Here is a 23,948-nt window from a genome sequence, read left to right on the forward strand (position 1 = left end):
CTAAAATATATATATATAAAATTGATTTTAGTTTTTGCTTGACTGTTTTCTAATTACCTGTGTATTAGCAAAATGGAGGTTACGAAGTTATTTTTTAACAGTTTTATTGAAGTATAATTCATGCAGGAGTTTTCTTATGGCCCAGTGGGTTAAGGATCCAGCCTAGTCATTACAGTGGCTTGGGTCAGTGCTGTGCGGGTTTGACCCCTGGCCCAGGAACTTTCATATGCCATGGGCATGGCCAAAAGAAAAAAAATTCACATACCTCACAATTCACCCATTTCCTATGTATATTTCACTGTTTTTTTTAGGGTATTCCTAGTCATGCATCCGTCATCATAATCAGTTGTAGAAATGTTTTCATCATCTGGGAAAGAAATCTCTTACCCCGTAACCATTGCTGCCCAGTTCTCTTACCCCGCTCCATCCCTAGGCAACACTAGTCTATTTTCTGTCTCTATAGATTTGCCTTTTCTGGACATTTCGTATAAACAGAATTGTAGAATATGAGCCATTTTGTGTCTGGTTTCTTTCTTTCTTTTTTTCCTTTTTTTCTTTGGCTACATCTGCAGCATATGGAAGTTCCCAGGTCAGGGATCGAACCCACACCACAGATGTACCCACAGCCACAGCAGGGACAGCACTGAATCTTTAACCCAATGAGCCACAAGAGAACTCCCTGTGTCTGGTTTCTTTTACTTAGCGTAATGTATTTTAGGTTCATGCATGTTGTACCAAGAATAAGTATTAAATTTCTTTTTATTACCAAATAATATTCCATTGTATGGATGTACCACATTTTATTTATCCATGCATCATTCCATCAACATTTGGGTTGTTTCTGCCTTTTAACTATTAAGAATAATGCTACTATGAATATTTATTTATGTTTTTGTGTGAACCTAAGTTTTTGTTTGTCTGGCCTAGATACCTGGGAGCAGGATTGCTGGGTCATGTGGTAACTTTGTATTTAACATCTTGAAGAATGAACAAACTGTTCCCAAAGCAGCTGCACTATTTTCCATTCCCATCAGCAGGGTATAAGGGCTCCAGTTTCTCCACATCCTTGCCAACACCTGTTATTTATCTGTCACAAAGGTATTTTTCAAAAACAATTCTGTGAGTCTAAGAGAAAATTTTAAAGGTATGGACGTGTTCCCAGTTTCTGCCTCTCATTTCTGCCCGTGGAGGAAGTTACTTTTTCCCTTAAAAGAGTGTGTTGCAATAAGCCATTTGTTTTCTCCAATCTCCATCCACTTGTAACCAGTGGCGCACATTTTTGGAAGGGTTAGTTTGAATCAGGCGAGCCATCCACAGTCCTGGCTTAGTCTTCTCTTTGTGGCGCATCACACAGTAGAACCTGCCCCGCTGACTCTCTAGCACAGAACTCAAGATAAGAAGCTGTCAGGTGTGTGGAGCCATTGCTTTTAACTCGTGTAATGTGGCCGGTCATTGAACAGGAAAAGTGCGCACCCCTTCCAACCGTCTTCGCTCTCTTGCTTTTAGATGGACGACGAGGACGACGATGATGATGTAGGAGATCATGATGAAGAGCACCCTGGGATGGAGGTGGTGCTGCATGAGGACAAGAAGTACTACCCCACAGCCGAGGAGGTGTACGGCCCCGAAGTGGAGACCATAGTTCAGGAGGAGGACACGCAGCCTCTCACCGGTGAGTCTGGCGGCGCCGCGCTGGCTGGGGAGCGCTGAATCCGAAACCAGAAAACTGTCTTGAAAGCTCAGTGAATGAACTGATTAGTTTCTCTTTCAGGTACTATGTCTAGATTGACATTCAATTAACCCCATTTTGATATTCACTAAAACTCATAGCTTATTACTTAGCAAATAAGAGTTACAAAGAGAGAGAGGGTTCTTTCTTTTAATCTCATATCCATTTAGGTGCTTGAAGACAGTCTTTGAGTTCTCTTCTGGTCTGATATCCAAACAATACCAACTCCTTTAAATAGTCTTCACAGTGCTTATTTTCCACTTTAGTAATTTTCACTGAGCTTCTGGAAAGCTTTTAAATGCAAGGAGTGCTTTTGAACTGATATCGAGCTCATCCTCTATCTAGTCCCTCTCTCTTCCTCTCACAAAATAAAGTCCAAACACCTCACTCCACAATTCAAGACCCTCACTGTCTCGTGCCAAATAGCATTCCCAGGACTTTCTCAATCTCAGTGATCCATGAGAATAACATAAATTGATGTCATATATCGTATATTCTGAAAGCTCAGTCTGTTGGAATAGGGCTCTGTGTTTTTATGTTTTATGCCTACCTGCACATCACTACTTTTTTTTTTCTCCTAGAACCCATTATTAAGCCAGTGAAAACCAAGAAATTCACTCTGATGGAGCAGACACTACCTGTCACAGTGTATGAAATGGAGTAAGTTATAAGGTCTTGCAGCCTCTCTGCACAAACAGTATGGGTTCATTTTTTTTGTGGAGGTAGGAGGTGGTTTGTGGTTGAAGTAGCCAGTGAATTATTGTGAAAGCAGAACTCTCCCTACAATTTGCCAGCATTTTCTTTCTTTCTTTCTTCCTTTTTTTTTTTTGTCTTTTACTAGGGCCGCACCCTCAGCATATGGCGGTTCCCAGGCTAGGGGTCTAATCGGAGCTACAGCTGCTGACCTACACCACAGCCACAGCCACGCCAGATTCGAGCCTCGTCTGCGACCTACACCATAGCTCATGGTAACACCAGATCCTTAGCCCACTGAGCGATGCCAGGGATTGAACCTGCAGTCTCATGGTTCCTAGTCGGATTTGTTTCCACTGCGCCACAACAGGAACTCCCCCTTACTTGCTTTTTAAATGTCATTATTTTCCTATTGAAAGCTCCATGACATTTCAAGATTGTGTCACCTCACAAATGAGTCTGTTCCATTCCCAAAGCCTGAACTGTGTAGGGGTAGAAATTCATGTCTGCCTTGGAACATTCTCCAGTTGGGCTGAAAATTGTTCCTGGCCAAAAATACCTAGAACATCTCTGCACCGCTCCTTTGTTTGAAAACCGTTGCCAGAGTCCCTTTTCTCTCTTCCTTTCTCCTTTCAGTTTCTTGGCAGATCTGATGGATAACTCGGAGCTCATCAGAAACGTGACGCTCTGTGGCCATCTCCACCATGGCAAGGTGAGGGAACTTGGAACAGGGTTGCTCTTTGTTTCTGCTGAGTTTTTCAGCCTAGGAGTCACTGATTGGGGTCTGAGGCCATAAGGCTGGACCACCTGACTCTGCAGGGCCTCCCTGGAGCCTATTGTGAAACCGAGCCGTGAAATCCCAGCTTTTCCTGAGCAGCAGATGGAAAGCTAAGCCACTTGCATGCCTGAGCCTTGTGTCTACATCTGGACAGAAGAGGGGAAATTGGGCCTTACTTTATTTTATAAGTTTTCATTTCCTGGAGGACGCTTGCCCAAGAAAGATTTCATCTTTCATTTGAAAATAATCCCGTGGCTTCTTTATTTCTTTGTTGTCCCATAATCCCCCCTGCTCTCCTCCTCCTCTCCTTATCCCTGAATTGTGTGGTGTATTGGTAACTGGGGGAGGGTGGAGTCGATTTTCCTCTGTGGCCAGCAGAACATAACTTTCTTTTCCCTTGCAGACGTGTTTTGTAGATTGTTTAATAGAGCAGACTCACCCGGAAATCAGAAAGCGCTATGACCAAGATGTAAGTAGAAATTCTGTGGAGGGTTTGGGATGAACCATTCAGAACACAGGGGGGTGTCTCTCCTTCTCCTTCCTTCTAACCTCCCACTCTCATTATAAGTAATGATGCCTATAATATGCTGCTTTATAATTGTAATTTCTATTAATAGCCCTTAAGAAAATAATTTCAATTTTCTCAGGGACATAGAGAATATTAACCTGCAGTATTTTTGGATGATCTGTTCTGCACTTGAGATCCCTCCTGTGTTCTGATATATCCTGACTTTTATAGCCTATTCTTTCCTGTCATAGTATTAATAGCCTACTCTATAAATATAATACAGTTGGACCTTGTTGTTTCCATGATAAATTTAAATGCCTGTGAATGAGGCCCAGTGTGGCTGCAAGTCTCAGTGCAATAACAGTTCAGTCTCCGCCAGATTGACTGTTTTGATGTGCGGGTGTTCCGTGAAGGCTAGAGGTGTCTTCCTTTACCACTGTGCAGAATTCAATGCATTTGATGTGATTTAGCTCTCCAGCCACCTCTGGTCCTTAGTGACTTCCCTGACTCCCCCCAAAAAACCATCCAGGAGCATTTTCCACCTGGGAGGGCCCTAGTCTCATTGAACTCTCTGTAGGGCACCCTCTTGTCTTCCATCTGTTCTCCTCCTGAGCCAGAGGCCCCCAGGTTAGGAGCCGGTGAGGGGAAGTGATTGATGGTTTGTGGGTGGGAGGAATCTGAATTCAGGTGGTAACTAGTTTTTTTTTCTTTTTTCAGCTGTGTTACACAGACATCCTCTTCACAGAGCAAGAGGTAAGTGTGCCTTTGGGAATCTGATTGTTGCCACACCAGACCCAGCAGTGGTGGTTTTGTAGGGAAAGTTTTTATGATAACGTTTTGGCCCATACAGCACCCGTCCCCCATAACTCCCATCCCTCAACCTCTTTATCTCCCTGCTTCTCCCAGTCGTCGCATGATCTATAACTTGAAAGAGAGCTGGGTAGGCAAACTGTAGGATAAAAGGAGAGACCCTCCTGTCCTTAACTGGATTTAATTTAGCCTAATGGGGCAGATGCCAAGAGGTGATGTGTATATTTATCTGTAAGTTATACAGAAGCCAAACATGATTTTTAAAATGACATCATCCTTAAAATCTACAGGATGACTCCATCCATATGTCGCTCTTCCTAGGGGCAGCTTCCCTTAGAGAAGAGGTTCATCTCTCTTTGTTCTTCTCTTTCTCTGTAAAGGAGTGCACGTATATCTCTGTCTTTTCCATTCCATCTGGTTAGTCTTTCCATCTAGAGGGGATCTTTATCCCTCCCCTCTAACACCTTCTGTTTCCTCTTCTCCATTTTTTTTTTTTTTGTCTTTCTAGGGCCGCTTCCATGGCATATAGAGGGTCCCAGGCTAGGGGTTGAATTGGAACTGTAGCCACTGGATCCGAGCTGCATCTGCGACCTACACCAGAGCTCACGGCAGCCCTAGAGCCTTAACCCTCTGAGTAAGACCAGGGATCAAACCTGTGTCCTCACAGATGCTAGTCAGATTCGTTTCTGCTGAGCCACAATGGGAATTCCCCTCCTTTATTTCTGTCTCTCTTAAATGACCACATGGAAAGCACAAATGTATAAGTTTGACTAACCAAAGGAACTCTAAACGGTGCTGGCATATGATAAGCAATCAACAAATATTAGCTATTTAAAAAATATATGTGTGTATATATTTGACTGGAGTTGGGCTTTTTTTTGTTGGGTGTTAGCTGTGACTGTGGCATGTAGAAGTTCCAAGGCCAGGGATTGAAACCACACCACAGCAGTGACGTAAGCCATAGCAGTGACAATGCCAGATCCTTTAACCCACTGTGACGGGCTGGGGAATTGAACTTGCCCCTCCGCTGCTGCAATCAGATTCTTAAGCCACTGTACCACAGCAGCAACTCCTACTATAACTTTCACTATATTTAAAAAAAAAAAAAAAGGAGTTCCTGTTGCAGCGCAGTGGTTAACAAATCTGACTAGGAACCATGAGGTTGCAGGTTCGATCCCTGCCCTTGTGCAGTGAGTTAATGATCCGGCATTGCCGTGAGCTGTGGTGTAGGTCGCAGACGTGGCTTGGATCCTGCATTGCTGTGGCTCTGGCGTAGGCCGGCGGCTACAGCTCCGATTCAACCCCTAGCCTGGGAACCTCCATATGCCGCGGGAGCGGCCCAAGAAATGGCAAAAAGACAAAAAAAAACCCTAGGAATTCCCTCATGGCCTAGCAGGTTAAGGATCAGTGCTATCACAGCTCTGGTTTGGGTTTGATCTCTTGTGTGGTCTGGGAACTTCCACATGCCACAGGCACAGCCAAAAAAAAAGGAACCTAAAATAACCCAGATAGTTTCTTTTGACTTATATGATGTTTAATTATTTTTATTTATAGTGTACGAGGAAGATAAGATTTTAGGACTGGATTCTCCTATTATGGTTTACCACTGCTTTGCTTGCTTGTTCTTTTATTTTTACTTTTTTGTATTTGAACCAAGTCTCCCCCATCCTGGGAAATGCTGTTAAGACCAAGATAGTTTGTCTTCAAGGTCATTCTGATTAGAGGACTAGGTTACAAAATCACACACCCTACAAGGAGAGACGGTAGTATAACTTACTAGCAACTGGGAAGCCCCCAAAGCAGAGTAAATCCCTCCTGCATAGGATGAGCTCTAGATCATCCTGTCTCTCTCTCTCTGTGACTTTCAGAGGGGTGTTGGCATCAAAAGTACTCCTGTGACAGTGGTCTTGCCAGATACCAAAGGAAAATCCTATCTCTTCAATATCATGGACACTCCAGGTAGGATGTTCCTTGACCTTCTACTGTCAAAACTTGACTTATTTTTTTCTTGTGCTCCTACTATTTCTACAACAGAACAGAGCATTATGTCTTTGTTTTTACATTCTGTTCATTGAGATAATTTTCATTTTTAATGGTTTCCTTTGCTTCTAACCAGTTAATTAGCACGCACTGTGCTCCAGGTCTTCTGTCTTGTTCCTCTCTTGACTCTGCTCTAGACTATTTAAATTTGGGGGAATCTTATTCATATATTAATTTCAGCCTGTCAGTCCCTGTGCTAGACATTGGGGTGACAAAGATGAGTCAGACATGGCCCCAGCCTCAGGCCATCTCAGTCTTTTGATGGAGACCACGGGTACTTACCAGTGGCTGGGGGACATACAGGTTGCCATGGAGCAGCATATCTTGTCCCTTGGCTGCCTTTTTCTCTTGTTTTATTTTTATTTTTTGCTTTTTAGGGCCACACCCATGGCATATGGAGGTTCCCAGGCTAGGGGGCCACAGCAGTGCAGGATCCGAGCCTCATCTGTGACCTATACCACAACTCACCGCAATGCCAGATCCCCAACCCACTGAGTGAGGCCAGGGGTCAAACCCACATCCTCATGGGTACAAGCAGGTTCTTTCTGCTGCGTCACAATGGGAATTCTGGAAAATTGGCCTTTTGCCCCATCAGGTGCCCTATGCCCTCCTACTTCTTAGCCCCTGACCCCTACCCATACCCAGCAGCAGCACTTTGCCAGGAACCAGCTCCATGCTAAAGCCCTTCCTTTGCCTTTTTTTTCTGCCTCCAGATTGTCTTCTGTCCCACAGAACTTGACTCACTTATGGTTAGACTAAGCTAGGGTGTGAGTGGAATGCATTATGCCCTGCTTGGTAAAACATTTCTTCCTTTTTATGTTTGGGGGCCTCCTGTGTAAAAGCACAATCCAAGGATGGGACACTAACATGGAAATTTTTTTTGGCTATGCCCATGGCATCCAGAAATTCCTGGGCCAGGGATTGAACACAAGCCACAGCAGTGACAATTCCAGATCCTTAACCCACTAGGCCACCAGGGAACTCCTAATGTGGAATTTTATACACTGCAGGGAGCTGTGGGGAGAAGGGAACGGGGCTCTTTGTGGGTTCACATGCTTTGCAGTGCCCTGCAGACCACATACAAGTTGATTGTGCCTCAGCCTGTGTCCACACAAGTGGCGACTTACCTGGTATTTGCTTTTCAGGGCATGTGAATTTTTCTGATGAAGTCACAGCTGGCTTGCGCATCTCAGATGGAGTGGTCCTGTTCATTGATGCTGCCGAGGGCGTGAGTCTGCTTCTGTCCTTTGGGACCCCTCTCTCCCTGTTATATTTGCCCTACATACTGCCCAGAGCTCTGAGTGAGCTGAGCCAGGAGCCAGAGAACGTGAGCGTCTGTGAGATTAAGGCTCATGCTTGCTTTAAAATTAGGGCAGCAAATAAAGGTGTAAATCAGTTCTCAGTGAGTCCCTCACTTCCTGCCCAGAGAAGCTCAAGATGATAGGACTCGTCATTTAAGAAACACAGGAGGAGTTCCTGTCGTGACGCAGTGGTTAACAAATCCGACTAGTAGCCATGAGGTTGCAGGTTTGATCCCTGGCCTGCTCAGTGGGTTAAGGATCCAGTGTTGCCGTGAGCTGTGGTGTAAGTCACAGACGTGGCTTGGATCTGGTGTTGCTGTGGTTGTGGTATAGGCTGGTGGCTACAGCTCCAATTAGACCCCTAGCCCGGGACCCTCCATATGCCGAGGGAACGGCCCAAGAAATGGCAAAAAGACCAAAAAAAAAAAAAAAACACAGGAATGACAAATGTAAATAATAGGGAGGGAGGAGAGTTTATTCCTGTAAGTGGATTTTATTCTATTTTGTTTTATTTTACTTTTTTGCTTTTTAGGGGCACAACTGCAGCATATGGAAGTTCCTAGGCTAGGGGTCAAATGAGAGCTGCAGCTGCCAGCCTATGCCACAGCCACAGCAATTAGGGATTCAAGCTGTATTTGCAACCTACACCACAGCTCACAGCAACACCAGATCCTGAACCCACTGAGCGAGGCCAGGGATCAAACCAGTGTCCTCATAGATACTAGTCAGGCTTGTTTCCGCTGAGCCACAACAGGAACTCCGGATTTTAAATGTCAGTGAAGTTGTCTAAACTAAGAAGAGATTGGAGTTAAAAGGGCCAGAGTGCTTTTTATATTTCTAGATAGAAAGATTAGGTAATTTGGAGTTCCCACTGTGGCCCTGCTCAGTGGGTTAAGGATCCAGTGTTGCCCTGAGCTGTGTGTGGTGCAGGTAGAAGATGAGGCTTGGACCCCATGTCTGGTGGTTGCAGCTCCAATTCAACCCCTAGCCTGAGAACTTCCATATGCCTTGCCTCTCCTGTGGCCCTTAAAAAAAAAAAAAAGAATAGCTAATTTGGCTAACCTCATTCATGTTGTCATTGGTGAGATAGCCAGCAGAGGGAGCCAGCGTTGCCCTTTTTAAAAATTAACTTCATTTTGGGGTAATTTCGAACTTACTGAAAAGTTGTAGTGATACTGAGAACGCACTTTCATTTGCTTTGTAATCATCTCTCTGTACATGCTTGTGTGCCCTCACACGTTTGTGTGTTTTCCATTGGACCAATTGAAAGTAATGTATTTCAGGATGTATTTCCTAACAAGGACATACACTTACCAAGATTTGGAAACTTAGTATTGGTACAATATTGTCATATAGGCCTTTTTCTGGAGACTGTAATCAGTCTCTCTGATTGTTCCAGTAATGTCCTTTATAGAGGTTTTTTTTCCCTAACCCAACCTAGCATTTAACTTTCATGTCTCTATAGTCTCTCTCTCTCTCTCTCTTTTTTTTTTTTTGTCTTTTCAGGGCTGCACCCATGGCATATGGAGGTTCCCAGGCTAGGGGTTGAATCGGAGCTGTAGCCACCGGCCTACACCACAACCACAGCAATGTGGGATCTGAGCCGTGTCTGCAACCTGCACATCTGCCCATGGTAACGCTGGATCCTTAACCCACTGAGCGAGGCCAGGGATTGAACCCGAAACCTCATGGGTCCTAGTCGGGTTCATTACCCCTGAGCCATGATGGAACTCCTACGCTGTGTTTTTACTAGTCCGTCATGTCAGAAGGTCCGTGATGTCCCCATATCCCATTACTGGTGATGTCAACTTTGATGACTTGGCCAGGGTGGGCCTGCCAGGTTTCTCCAGTGTGAAGTTACTATTTTATTTTACCCTTTCTAATAATTTGTGGGCAGGTACCTTGAGTCAGTATGAACATGCTGTTCCTTATCAAAGTTTACTTCTTTTATCATCCATTGGTCATTCCTAGCTTGTTTATATAATAGTTACAAATGGTGGTTTTTCTCTTATTATTTCTTCTGTATTTATTGGTCAGAATTTTGTTGTAAGGAAGAGCTTTCCATTCTTCTCCAGTTGATTATTTATTAGTAATATAGATTCATGTATTTTTATTGTACGCAGTGAATTTTAATCCTTTAAGATCCTTATATCTTTTATATTTTTTCTTTTGTTTTGTTTTTCTTTTTTGGCCGCCCCACAGCATAGGGAGCTCTTGGGCCAGAGATGAGATCTGAGCCATAGTCGTGACCCCCACTGCAGCTGTGGCAACGCCTGGTCCTTTAATTCACTGTGCCAGGCCGGGAATTGAACCTGTGTCCTCGCGCTATAGGGACACCACCAATCCCGCTGGCTAGTGAGAACTCCTTCAGGCTGACTTCTTTATCCTTTTGACGTGCCCCATCTTCTTGTGGGCACAAAAAGATGCCCTAAACTCATTTTGTACTTTCCCTGCCCCAGTCTTGGAGTCAGCTGCTTCTCCAAGGAGCTCTGGCTCCTTCTCCTGAGGACTGGTATTTGGAAACAAAGATTAGGGCATATTTATTGTTACTGGGGCATATTGCTTCTAGGACTTTTCAGTGAACACAGGTAACATTCACCCCTATGTATCTGTAACTGTTTCTAGGCACATATATTAAAAACCATTAGTTCACCAAAAAAGAAGAAAAAAACACGAGTTCATCCTAACGCCCAGCATTCCATTTCAGCACCACTGCGGCTTCCTAAGCCTTCTCTAGCACACAGAGACCTGACTCCCAACATTTCTTCATTTCTCAGTCCTGCAAGGTGCCCTCCTAAAATTCCTGAATCTGAAATTCCCTTAGTGGGTTAAGAACCCGACTGGCATCTGTGATGATATGAGTTCTGTCCTTGGCCTCACTTGTTGGGTTAAGGATCTAGCGTTGCCGTGAGCTGCAGTGCATGACATAGCTCGGATCCATCGTTGCTGTGGCTGTGGTGTAGGCCGGCAGCTGCAGCTCCAATTCAACCCCTATCCTGGGAACCTCCATATGCTGCAGGTGTGGCCCTAAAAAGACAAAAGACAAAAAATTCCTGCATCTGCTGTTGGACAAGATACCCTCTTCCTCCCCCCAACAATCTGTTTCCCCAGATCTTCTTTTCCACGTCCTTCATATTTTAAAGCAGTGCCTTCTTTGGCTCTGCTTTGGCCTTTTCTGCCCTCTTTGCTCCGATCATCACCTTCTGAACCTCATGTCTCTCAGGTGATGCTGAACACAGAGCGGCTGATCAAGCACGCCGTGCAGGAGAGGCTGGCGGTCACCGTGTGCATCAACAAGATTGACCGGCTAATCCTGGAGCTGAAGCTGCCTCCCACGGACGCGTATTACAAGCTGCGTCACATCGTAGATGAGGTCAATGGATTGATAAGGTAGAGGAATCCTGGGCATGGACCTTGAACACCTCTGGGGGCAACTCTGATTTCTTGGCATACGTGGATGTGCTTACTGGACTTAGCTAGGGGCACATTCTGTGGCTTTGCAGGGATTGACTCCATTCCTTAACCAGATGTGCAGCTCACCACATGTCTTCAGTGTAGCCCTGTACTCAGTACCCTGAGCCCTAGAATCAGTCTCATCTTCACCCGTACCAACCATGTAAGGTTCCCTGAGCTTGTAGGGCCTCAGGTCCACATCTGTAAAAAGGGAGTAGTACTGGAGTTCCCGTCATGGCACAGCGGAAGCGAATCCAACTAGTATCCACGAAGATTTGGGTTCAATCCCTGGCCTTGCTCCGTGGGTCAGGGATCTGGCGTGGCCGTGAGCTGTGGCATAGGCCGGCACCTTAGCTCCAAATCACCCCCTAGCCTGGGAATTTCCATATGCCATGGGTGTGGCCCTAAAAGCAAAAAAAAAAAAAAGGAATAGTACTACTTATATAGTGAGGTGTTACCAGAAATGAAATAGTTCATGTAACACTTAGAACACAGTATCGGGCAGCTTTGGAGAATAGATTAAATATGGAGCGTTCCTCTGGTGCAACGGGTTAAGGATCCGGCGTTGTCACTGCTGCAGCTGAGGTTGCTGCTCTGGCACAGGGTCAGTCCCTGGTCCAGGAACTTCCAGGTGCTACAGGCATGACCAAAAAGAAGTCATATCTCAACCGCCAAACAAGAAATAGCAACAGGAGTTCCTATTGTGGCACAGCGGAAATGAATTAGACTAGGAACCATGGCCTCGCTCAGTGGGTTAAGGACCTGGCGTTGCCGTGAGCTGTGGTATAGGTTGCAGACAGGGCTTGGATCTGGTGTGGCTTTGGCGTAGGCTGGCAGCCATAGCTCCAATCAGACCCCTAGCCTGGGAACCTCCATATGCTGCAAGTGTGGCCCTAAAAAGACAAAAGACCAAAAAAAAAAGAAAGAAAGAAAAAGCAACATAAATGTGTTATTTAGAAATATAGAGTTAAATGTTCTAGAAGCAGCTTTAAAGGAGTTGAAAGCAGTTGCCTCTAGGGAGCACAACTGGGGAGTGTGGTGGGGGACTGCTCTTTATAAGCCAGTACCTTCATCTCTGAATTAAATGCCATGAAGCAGTGTGTCAGGAAGGCTAGGGTTGGTGGATTTGATCCCTGCATACAGCTGCGTTTTTAATAAATGCAAGTGACCTTGGGTGCTGTGGCTTCTGTGTGGCTTTTAACATGAATTTGCAAAGCAAAGCCAAACAAGACAATAAAGAGCAGGGCAGTGAGAGTGGGGAGCAGAGTTGCTTTTCCTTTTCTTTCATTCTTTACTTATATTGGTGTTTATGTCTGTATTTATGAAACGGAGGCTTCTCTAAAATGTACTCCCGTCTTATCACATTAGATTCATTTCCTGTGTCCCAAGGTCTTTGTCCCTGTCCTCCAAGTTTCCCCTTATGTGTCCAGTGCAGTTAACTTCTCTAGGATCCTGCAAAATGTTCCCTGCTCTGGGAAATCATCTTGTTACTGGGAGTTAGGGAACAGCTCCATCATGTCACTTTCTTGGACCGGGCTTTTGGCCAAGCTGAGTGTATTACGCAAGCCCCTCCCGAGGGCGAGCGCTGGAGAGAGGCTGTGATGTCGAGCCCGTGCCCCTCACCCGTAGCGTTGTGCCAGCGCTGCTGCCCAGCCTGGCCCTGTGCTCACGACCGTCTCTGTTTCAGCATGTATTCCACCGACGAGAACCTGATCCTTTCCCCGCTCCTGGGCAACGTTTGCTTCTCCAGCTCCCAGTACAGCATCTGCTTCACACTGGGCTCCTTTGCCAAGATCTATGCTGACACCTTTGGTAAGCTCTGACTGGCAGTCTGCCTCGCCAGCTTCCCCTGAGTCTTGTGTGCCTTTGCTGCTAAATGGTTTAGAAATGGGCTTCATGCCAGAGTCCCCTGCCTCAGGGAACCTTTTATCAACTATTATCACATTTGGGCCTCTTTTGGGCCCTGAAGCTCTTTCCTCAGGCTTCGTGGTTTCTAAACAATCGAAGGATAAAGGTGACTGGGAAAAAGTGGGTGAAGAGGAAGCTCATGTTAGGAATAAATCTCCTAGAGTGACACAGATTTTATCAAAAAGGAATTAGCAGAGTTCCCTCTGTGACACAGCAGATTAAGGGTCTGGTTGTCTGTGTGGCAGCACAGGTTTGATCCCTGGCCTGGCAAAGTGGGTTGAGGATCTAGAGTTGTCCTAGCTGTAGCATAGATTGTAGCTGTGGCTCGAATTTGATTCCTGGAGAGGGAACTTCCGTGTGCCATGGTTGTAGGCAGGAAAGAAAAAAGGGATTATCCATGCCCACAGAGCTGTGCAGGCCTCTTCCTCAAAGATGGAGTCTTCCTCAAAGCCAGTGCTTCCAGCTGGCTTTCCGACCGTATCCAGGCACGTGGAACTTCTGTAGGCCTGCTTGAGAGTTTGCAGTGGTCTGCAGTCCACTCGGACGCCCAATGGGATGACTTTATAGGCCCCTGGAGCCTCCACACCACAGCCCTGAGACCAGTTTCCCAAATCTTCAGAGGTTCCTGGGCTCGCCACCTCCGCCCCTCCCGTCCCTCAGATTCCAGTAGGAACCATGTCCTCTGTGTCGTGTGGGTCGTGTGTGTCGAATACTGTACTTCCCAGGTGTTGTTATTGCCCCTGTTTTGGGAGCTGAGGAGATAAGCTCAGTGGGAGGCCTCACAGTGCCAGTGTTTCTGTTCACACCAGTCAGTGGTCCTGCCTCTATCAGTGTGAAAAACGTTCACTCTGATGGGAAAAAATGGGCCAATTAAAACTTGGTTTTTGGAGTTCCCATTGTAGCTCAGTGGGTTAAGAACCTAACCTGTATCCAAGAGGATTTGGATTTGATCCCAGGCCTTGCTCAGTGGGTTAAAGATCCGGCGTTGCCCTGAGCTGTGGTGTAGGTCGCAGATGCGGCTTGGATCCTATGTTTCTGTGGCTGTGGTAGCTGCAGGCCAATAGTTGTAGCTGCAGTTCGACCCCTAGCCCAAGAACTTCCAAGTGCTTCGAGTGTGGGCCCTAAAAAGACAAAAAACAAAAACCTGGAGTTCCTGTCATGGCTCAGTGGTTAACGAATCCGACTAGGAACCATGAGGTTGCGGGTTTGATCCCTGGCCTCTCTCAGTGGGTTGAGGATCCGGCGTTGCCATGAGCTGTGGTGTAGGTTGCAGACGCAGCTTGGATCCTGAGTTGCTGTGGCTGTGGCGAAGGTCAGCAGCTACAGCTCCGATTCAACCCCTAGCCTGGGAAACTCCATATGCTGCGAGTGCAGCCCTAGAAAATATAATAATAATAATAATTTAAAAAAAAAAAAAAAACCTTGGAAAGTCAGCATTGGAAGGGCTGTCAGACAGAGATCGCTGAGTCCATCACCTTCGTTCTACACATGGGAAAACTCTGCCCAGGGACACGGAACTTATTGCTGGTGTTGGGACTAGAGTCCACTTTGGTGCTTTTTCTATCACACCATCCTCCCAAAATTGATACTATGTCCTCTTACCAGGAATCCAGAGCATGATGAATAACCTGACTCCTGGGAACTTGTCCACTGGGTAGACAGCTTCCCATGCTGATAGCGGCAGTGTAAGGTGGTGAGGGCTGGGGGGCCAGGTGGCTGACGTGGGCAGGTAGGGCTGAGAGAATTCGGAGGGGAAGTCAGTTCCAAAGGCCCAGGGGTCAGAGAAGACTGCACGAAGGAGACAGGGCTCGGACAGTGGAGAGGAGGGGTTGGGAGGCCCGGACACGCTGGGTTGGGAAAGGAAGCACAGAGGCAGGCGGCCTTGGCCCATGAACTGCCTTGTAACAGAGGACTGTCACCGAGGAGACATGCTGAAGTAAAACTCCTGGCAGGCTGGGTTGGGACCACACCGAGGAGGATTTGGAGTGCTAGGTTAAGGAATTTAGACATGATCCTGTCGGCAGTTAGGAGCTAATAAAGATTGGAGCCAGATACATGTGCAGACTCACAAAAGATTGACCAGAGAGAGGAAGGGCACGGGCAGCATCGCCTGTGCAGATGTTTTCGCCAGTGTTCAGATACAGGACTGTGACTGCTGGCTTCATGTTATCTCTAAGGTGGAGCAGAGAAGCGTTTGCTCATTCTTTGAGCGTTTATTATGAACCTTGTGTTATGCACTAGGCCTGGTTCTTGAGTGCTGGAGCAGCCCAGTCCAGTGGGTCCAGTGCCGCCCAGGTTAAGTGCAGTGATGGGGAGGGGGGTGTGAAAGGCGCTGCGGTTCATGGAGGAGGGAGAGGTTCAGTAACTAGTACCGTGGGAAAGAGAGGAAGAATTTGGTAGTTAACAAAGTGGGGAAGAAAGAGATTTTGAGCTTGGATGAAGTGTCCATGATGGCTTCACTGAAAGAGAAAGTCTGGGGCAGTGTGGCTGGAGGAAAAGGTGATGAATTGCCTTTATGCCGTCTCGAGCAAGAGGTAACAGTCTGACATCTGGGTAGAACTGTCCGCGAGGTAGTTGGTGGTATCAGGGAACCAACGGAGTGTAATAGGAGCTCTTGACTCAGAAGATCTTGAACTTTAAGAGCCATAGTTGCTGCGTTCAGTCTGATGAGGTTTAGCAGTTGCAGACCAGATGAAAATATCAAGTGATAAAAGTCGACACAAAGGTTGGCTTTGGTGTTTTCTCTCCAGAGGGCTGGGTGTCTGCCTTCTAGAGGTTTAGGGTAGACAGAGTGTCAGCATGGTGCTGCAGTTGGGAGGTTGCCCACACTGGCAGCAGAGCAGAGCTTCAGTGGGTCAGGAAGGGATGGGGGCACTATTGAGCCCCACTGCCACAAGTGGCAGGGTTTAGGTGCAGACAGGACAGCACATAGGCTGTCGAGGCTGTTCCAGCAAGGGAAAGAATATGAACTGTACCCTTGTCCATAGTCTGGGAAGACGTGTGCTGGGGGTGAGCTGCCTGGGTGCTCATTTTGTCTCCAGCATCATCTTGTCAGCTTTGGTCCAGTACTGTCCTTGGTGCCTCCACATCCTTGTCTGCCTGCCTGGGTAGAAAGAAATGTCTGGACCTTGGAAAGGAAATTCCTCAGCTAGAAACCACTTGGGACACCGGAAACAATTTGAACAATACTTTGAGGAATAGATTATAATTGTATGCGTTTTTTTCTTACAGGGGATATTAACTACCAGGAATTTGCTAAAAGACTCTGGGGTGACATCTATTTCAACCCCAAGACGTAAGTTGAGTGTGGGAAGTGACTCTAGAGGGTGTGCCATTTGCCCAGTAAGTGAGGACAAAGTTCCTAAGCGTAAAACCTAATTTTTTATTAAATGTGAACTGCTCTCTTTCCTCCTCCTTCCTGAGCTCTAAAAGGGTGAGAGGCTATTTCCCTCGAGGTCTCCACAGCTCATCCAAGGCATGCATGGTCACACACATTCCTTCCCTCGGCTTTGTGCAGATTCAGAATTTAGGAAACACCCTTGGGGTTGGTGACACTGCCTTCTCCCTCCTGGACCACTCATAACTCTTGATCTCTTTAGGCGAAAGTTCACAAAAAAAGCCCCAACCAGCAGCTCCCAGAGGAGCTTCGTGGAGTTTATCTTGGAGCCCCTTTATAAGATCCTCGCTCAGGTGAGTGGGTCAGGCCACCTGGCTCCAGTCTGCCCTTGTGAGCCCAAGTGGAAAAGCTGGTAAACTTGACTTCCTGCTGCCCCAAGCTGCTTGTTTTTGTATTACTCAGTGTGAGGGAGGCTGGTCACCAGTTGTCTGGACTCTAGGACGTTGCAGTCCTCGAAGTGCTGTTGAGATCAGCATAAAGGGGGAGATGGAGAAGGCACAGCCTAGAGAAAAGTTATACAACGATTTTGACCAACTAGTCAGTGGAAGGTGACACTTGAGAAATAATAGTTTGGGGAGTTCCTGCCGTGGCACAGTGGGTTAAGAATCCAGCTGCAGTGGCTCCGGTCACTGTGGAAGTGCAGGTCCCCGGCACAGTGGGTTAAAGGATCTGGTGTTGCCACAGCTGCAGTGTAGGTCCCAGCTGTGGCTCAGATTCAATTCCTAGCCCAGGAACTTCCATATGCTGCAGGTGTGACCATAAAATTTAAAAAATAAACAAATAATAGTTTCAGTTATAGGGCCCAGGGTGGGATAGCCCTAAGATACACTTACAGGTATAGTTGTTTCACATGAAAGTCCTCTTAAGTGTATATATGTGTGTATGTATTTGTTACAGCATTATTTATAACAACAGGAAAGGGGAGAAAGAACTGGAAATAAATGTTCATCAGTGAGAATCTGATTATGGAATTATGGTACAACCCATAAAATGAAGTATTTTGCAGCCATTGAAAGAATGGCTGGGAGTTCCCCTCGTGTCACGGCGGAAATGAACCCTATTAGGATCCATGAGGTTGCAGGTTCAATCCCTGGCCTCGCTCAGTGGGTTAAGGATCTGGTGTTGCCCTGAGCTGTGCTCTAGGTCGCAGATGCAGCTCAGATCTGATGTTGCTGTGGCTGTGGTGTAGGCTGGCAGCTATAGCTCCAATTCGACCCCTAGCCTGGGAACCTCCATATGCCATAGGTGCTAAGAAGCAAAAGATAAAAACAAGAAAGAAAGAGTGGCTGTATGAGCTTGATTTTAATGACTGTGATGCTTGTCACATTGAAAAAGGGTGCATCAGACAGTGGTGAGGAGGTAGTTAATTAAGCATGTGGGATGCTCCAATTAAAAGAATGTAACGTTGCATTTGTATGATTTTTATTCTACCTGGAAGGCAGAACAAAAAGAGTAGTAATATTGTAGGGGAATTCTCATACAGCCCTTCCTCCCAAGACAGTTACACTTTATAACTGTGGTACGTGTTTATGCAAGTGTTTAATAAGCACTGTGTACGGTGAACACACACACACATACACAGAATGTGTGTGGCCATTCCAACTGACAAAATACTAAAACATAGCAACAAGACAAAATAACACAATTAAGATTTATTAGTGCTGGAAATGACTTTATATCTTGTGTCAGATCGGAATGGATTAATAAAAGAAATTTATAGAAGCTGTCTCAGGAAAGACCTTGGGTCGGCCGAGGATGATTTAGTTTGGCCCCATCCTGACAGCGACGGACTGCTAGGTGACCTTTTTTGGTTCTTTCCAATGCGGTGACCCTCTAAATCTAAGATGGCTCTAAACAGGGAAGGAAGGGTAGGGGATTTCCTGAGCGAGATGAGACGCTGCTTTTCAGACACGAGGGGGCAGCACGGACAGCAGCCCGTCTGAGAGAGCCAGGTCTATAGGCTGGTGTGGGCATTTAACCATGCCTGCTGCACACAAGGTTGATTTGAAGTGTAGGTACAAAAGAGTTCCCTGAAACCAAATTGATATCCATGCCCAGAGCGCTCCCGGTGGAAGAGAACGCTGTTCAGTGACCCTTCATATCGCCCTTTGGCCCTGCCTTGTCCTCTGTACCTACACCCTGGGCTATCCCCAGAGCTGATGCGGTGTCTGGTCCTGTCACAGGTTGTGGGTGACGTGGACACCAGCCTCCCAAGGACCCTGGATGAGCTTGGCATCCACCTGACCAAGGAGGAGCTGAAGCTGAACATCCGCCCCCTGCTCAGGCTGGTCTGCAAAAAATTCTTTGGCGAGTTCACAGGTAATAAAGAGCGCATCGTCATCACCATTTCCTGCCACCTTTTCCCCACCCCATGGTACATGGGTATTTAGAGATCTGAGGCAGTTTTCAGTAGATTGCAGGTCAGGATACAGGATACCTGGGTTTTTCCCTAGCAGTTTTACTTAGTGGATGGTTCCAAGAACTCTAGCTTGGGAAAACAAAAGCAGTTAAATTTTCCTACCCGAAGGACCTTGCAAATAAAGGGGAAGGGGAAGCAGATTCTGAGGGTCTGGCATCTTTGCCAGGGGGCAGTCAGAAAGGTGCGCTCGAGGGCATTGTAACATGGTGGGAAAAGCATGAGGCTTGGACTTGAGAGGTGTCATAGATTCAAATCTCCCTTTCCCCAAGCTCCTCTTCCTGGCATTTTAATTATGCAGAACAAGCCCCAGACTGGTTGAGAAAAGACCCGAGTCTTAATCAGAGCTGCTCTGGCCCTGGGCCAGCCACTCAGTCCTTCTGACTCTAATTTCTCAATGTGCAAACTAAGGGATGTGGAAGAGGTGCTGGCCAAGGGCCTTCCCCGCAGTGTCTTGATTCTAAGTCTGGTGGGAATTAGGTGTCTGAATCCCCAAAGTGCTCAATTTGAGTAGTTCATTCTGGGCTGGCCATCAGTCTGACATGGGAGATCCCAACTCAAAGCAGACATGCTGGGCACCCCCAGGTGCTAATGGAGGGTCTCTCTCGTATGGCTTATGGACTGTTAGAAAAACAGGGTAACTTACTGAACGGAAACATAGGCAGTGTTTCCCAAAGGGAAGAGTCAATTCAGAGATGATTCTAAGCAGCTCTAAAAGGAAGAGTCGGGGTGCTTATTTTGTTCTATGTCAGTGCTCAGTAAGTGCTTAAAAAGTCCCGGATTGATACAGATGCTCTAAAGATTTTGTCAGCTGAGTTCCAGAGAACCACAGAGACCTGCTCTTGCTCTTCCCTGGCATCGGTGTGACTCCAAATCTTTGAGCAGCATCCACCCAGGAAACAGGATGTCACCTCCCCCTAGAATCACAGGACCATAGCTTTCAGAGCTGAAAATCAGTCCCCTCACTTTCAGCTCTGTGACCATCCTGAGTGGGTCGGAACTCCCCCTCACCTCCCCTGGGAGATGTGTAGTCATGGCTTTCTCTTCTCCCTCCATAGGCTTTGTGGACATGTGTGTGCAGCATATCCCCTCTCCAAAGGTGGGCGCCAAGCCCAAGATTGAGCACACGTACACTGGCGGTGTGGACTCCGACCTCGGCGAGGCCATGAGTGACTGTGACCCTGATGTAAGGGACCCTGGGCCCTGGTTCTCTGAGTTTCTTCCCCTCCGCTGTGGGAATACTGCTTCCTGGTCACAGCAGTGATGCTCTCCTTTCCATCCTTGCATGTCATCCCCGCGAGAACAGTCAGACTGACCTGAATCCAAAGCTTGTATCACGGTTGTGTTTAGCACGGTGCCTGACAGTAAAGATTCAACAGATGGTAGCTAACCTTGGCCACCCTGGCTTTTAAAAAAAAAATCTTGGAGTTCCCATCGTGGTGCAGTGGTTAACGAATCCGACTAGGAACCACGAGGTTGCGGGTTTGGTCCCTGCCCTTGCTCAGTGGGTCAAGGTTCTGGCATTGCCGTGAGCTGTGGTGTAGGTTGCAGACGCGGCTCGGATCCTCCGTTACTGTGCCTCTGGCGTAGGCTGGCAGCTACAGCTCCGATTGGACCCCTAGCCTGGGAACCTCCATATGTATGCCGCAGGAGCGGCACAAGAAATGGCAAAAAAAAAAAAATCTTTCGCAGTCATTCCATAGGTAAACTAGTTGTTTCCTGGCACGAACATTACAGCCAGTGGAGAATTGTGAGTTTCCTCTTTGGAGGAAATGGGAGGCGATCGTAACAGTCATGCAGGGTAGCAGTGCTAGCCTGCTGTCTAAACTGCTGCTCTTCCCCAGGGCGCTCATCCCACCCACCCTGGAAAAAGGAAGAGGGTTTTTTTATTGTTGGGTTTTTTTGCTCTGCCTGTGACATCTATTCACTGAGCAGGGAGGCCTCTGTTGGCATTCTCCCAGGAGGTCATCATGTCTCTTCCTCCAGGAGGGCTGCCTGCTTGTGGAGCTCAGGTCGTTGCTGACAAGGGAGGTGGCGACAGTGGTACTTATCCAGAGCGTATGTGTGGTTGAGGCTACTCTGTCCCCACCTCCAGGGTCCCCTGATGTGCCACACTACCAAGATGTACAGTACGGACGATGGAGTTCAATTTCACGCCTTTGGTCGAGTGCTGAGCGGCACCATCCACGCCGGGCAGCCCGTGAAGGTCCTGGGGGAGAACTACACCCTGGAGGATGAGGAGGACTCCCAGATATGCACCGTGGGCCGCCTCTGGATCTCTGTGGCCAGGTACTGCGCACCAGAGCCCTGGGGGCGTGCCCGGCCTCTGCCCTGGAACCGCCCCAGGGAGCTGAAGGGCTGGTCCTCCTGAGAAACGAAGTGGCTGCCTGGCTCCCCATGCTGAGGCTGAGATGCCCCCCTCGGCAGATCTGTTGACGTCTAGCTCTTACTACCCAAGGTCGTTAGGGCTGAAAGGCACCTACCGCCAGGATGATGCCAAGAGCCCTGCCTTTGCGTTTTGGATGGTTTGTGTGAATTTGTGTAGCAGGATGTCTATGTTTACTCTTCTTAATCCTTTTTTCCTCTTCATTCCCCAAAGAAATTATTTCCCAACCTCCACTGACTATTCTCTGACCAAAATAGAAGACTTTGCTAGATCCCTCATAGCATCCCGATCAGCTGAATCAAAAATGTAGCCCCACTTCGGGGCTGCTTGTTGGTTCATAACTTTGGCATCTTAGCTAGAAAGCAGAACCGTGGAGTCCTTTTTTTTTTTTTTTTTTGTCTTTTTGCCTTATTTCTAGGGCTGCTTCCGTGGCATGTGGAGGTTCCCAGGCTAGGGGTCGAATCGGAGCTATAGCCGCTGGCCTACACCAGAGCCACAGCAATGCAGGATTCGAACCGTGTCTGTGACCTACACCACAGCTCACAGTAACACCGGATCTTTAACCCACTGAGCAAGGCCAGGGACTGAACCCGCAACCTCATGGTTCCTAGTCAGATTCGTTAACCACTGTACCACGACGGGAACTCCCGTGGAGTCCTTTTGTGGCCCAGCAGGTTAAGGATCCTGCATTGTCACTGCAGCAGCTCAAGTCAAGTTGCTGCTGTGGTGCGGGTTCAGTGCCTGGCCCAGGAACTTCCACATGCTTGGCAAAAAAACAAACAAAAAAACAGAACCGAGGCAGTTCCTGTGCCTAGGGTGGCTGCTGTGTCTCACCAGCAGCCCCTTTTCCCCTAGAAGGCAGAAGGAAATTAAAGCGCTCAGAGAGCTGTAGTATCTTCTGTGGTGCTTTTGGTCTCTTCCTACATTCTACCCCGTGGGCAGTGGCTTGCTTACTACCAATACCCAGCTGGCATTAGATTTGCCTGTTTTATCTTCATATAATAACCTTAGTTTTTCTTTTGTGGCACTTAAGTTTGTAACCACTTATATGTATATGTGTGGCTGTATGATTGGTTTTTTTGTTTGTTTGAGGGTTTTTTTTGTCTTTTTAGGCCTGTACCATGGAAGTTCCCAGGCTAGGAGTTGAATCAGAGCTACAGCCGCCAGCCACAGCCACGCCAGATCCGAGCCACGTCTGTGACCTACACCACAGCTCAGGGCAATGCCGGATTCTTAACCCCCTGAGTGAGGCCAGGGATCGAACCTGTGTCCTCATGGATACTAGTCAGATTCATTTCTGCTGAGCCATGACAGGAACTTCTGTGTCATTAATTTTTCATTGCATCCCTCCCCTGCTAGAATGTGTCTGTTTTGCTCACCCCACTCCTGGCTTGGTGCCTGGCACAGAGCTGGTGCTCAGTAACTTTTTATGGACTCAATACTCTGCCCAAGTTCCATTGCTGCTTATTGGATGCTGCTCCAGGTACCACATTGAAGTGAACCGCGTTCCTGCTGGCAACTGGGTTCTGATCGAAGGTGTTGACCAACCAATTGTGAAGACAGCGACCATAACTGAGCCCCGAGGCAATGAGGAGGTAGAGTTTCTGAAGGGGCAACTGGTTTGGCTTAAGCTAGAGGGTCACGAGGAGCCACAGCATACGTGAGCAACAAGCAGCAGACTTGTAGTGGACAAACCTGGAGTCTCTGCTGCTTCCAGGCCTCAGCATGGCCTGTCCTTCTGGATCTGACCCTCCTTGTACTCAGACACTAGGAACTAGGAGAGGCTCCTTTGGTTCTTTCCCACCTCTCTTTGTTCTGCCAAAATAAATGGCCCTTCCGTTGCCTCCAAGCGGCACCCTGGCCCCCATTTAGGGAGATAGTCTGCTCCCGGGTGGCCTCACACGTCTGCTTCTTGGGTCTCAGGCTCAGATTTTCCGGCCCTTGAAGTTCAACACCACCTCTGTTATCAAGATCGCTGTGGAACCGGTCAACCCCTCCGAGCTGCCGAAGATGCTGGACGGCCTGCGCAAGGTCAACAAGAGCTACCCGTCGCTCACCACCAAGGTAGGCCCTGGGCTGCAGCAGCTGCCGAGCCCCGTGTGCCCCACTGGGGGCTCCGTGCTTGTGCTGCCCGCTGCTTTGCATCCACCAGGCGGCTCTGATCTGCTGCTTCCAGCAGCCCTGCATCAGCGGCTAGCCCTCATCTGCTGAGTATCATTCGAAGGCAGGACGAGATCCGTTTGTGTCGGAGGGAGGGCACATGCCTGCGCATCTCTACTCATGTCTTTAGATGGGAAAGACGATCCATGGGAAGTACACTTGGATTGAGTTTCCAAAAAACATAGAGGAACATGTGAGACACTCTGATCCGTCTGCACTCTGAGCCTGCCAGCGAACCTTTCTGAGAAGTTGGCAGGGCTGAAAGGTCAGCTTGTGTCCACAGACAGAGCAGGGTTTTCCCTCCATGGCTAAGGTGGGAATTCCGTCCGTGACCTCAAGCCCAGCAGCACTGTGCCCAATGGTCCGGGT

General features: G+C 47.6%; 1 protein-coding gene across 1 annotated transcript in view; it reads left to right on the top strand.

The window, feature by feature from the left end:
• Positions 1-23,948, top strand: part of EFTUD2 (elongation factor Tu GTP binding domain containing 2) — a 40,503-nt gene that overhangs the window by 10,452 nt on the left and 6,103 nt on the right. The window contains exons 3-18 of the mRNA XM_047756869.1: positions 1,507-1,672; positions 2,311-2,389; positions 3,059-3,134; positions 3,604-3,669; positions 4,426-4,461; positions 6,387-6,477; positions 7,704-7,786; positions 11,083-11,249; positions 13,000-13,124; positions 16,452-16,515; positions 16,820-16,910; positions 18,801-18,936; positions 20,092-20,219; positions 21,129-21,322; positions 22,903-23,014; positions 23,343-23,483. Coding sequence (XP_047612825.1) covers positions 1,507-1,672; positions 2,311-2,389; positions 3,059-3,134; positions 3,604-3,669; positions 4,426-4,461; positions 6,387-6,477; positions 7,704-7,786; positions 11,083-11,249; positions 13,000-13,124; positions 16,452-16,515; positions 16,820-16,910; positions 18,801-18,936; positions 20,092-20,219; positions 21,129-21,322; positions 22,903-23,014; positions 23,343-23,483 — 1,755 coding nt within the window. The remainder of the gene's footprint in view (positions 1-1,506; positions 1,673-2,310; positions 2,390-3,058; positions 3,135-3,603; positions 3,670-4,425; positions 4,462-6,386; positions 6,478-7,703; positions 7,787-11,082; positions 11,250-12,999; positions 13,125-16,451; positions 16,516-16,819; positions 16,911-18,800; positions 18,937-20,091; positions 20,220-21,128; positions 21,323-22,902; positions 23,015-23,342; positions 23,484-23,948) is intronic.

Source organism: Phacochoerus africanus, chromosome 14 (genome assembly GCF_016906955.1).
Source record: "Phacochoerus africanus isolate WHEZ1 chromosome 14, ROS_Pafr_v1, whole genome shotgun sequence".
NCBI classification, from domain to species: Eukaryota; Metazoa; Chordata; class Mammalia; order Artiodactyla; family Suidae; genus Phacochoerus; species Phacochoerus africanus.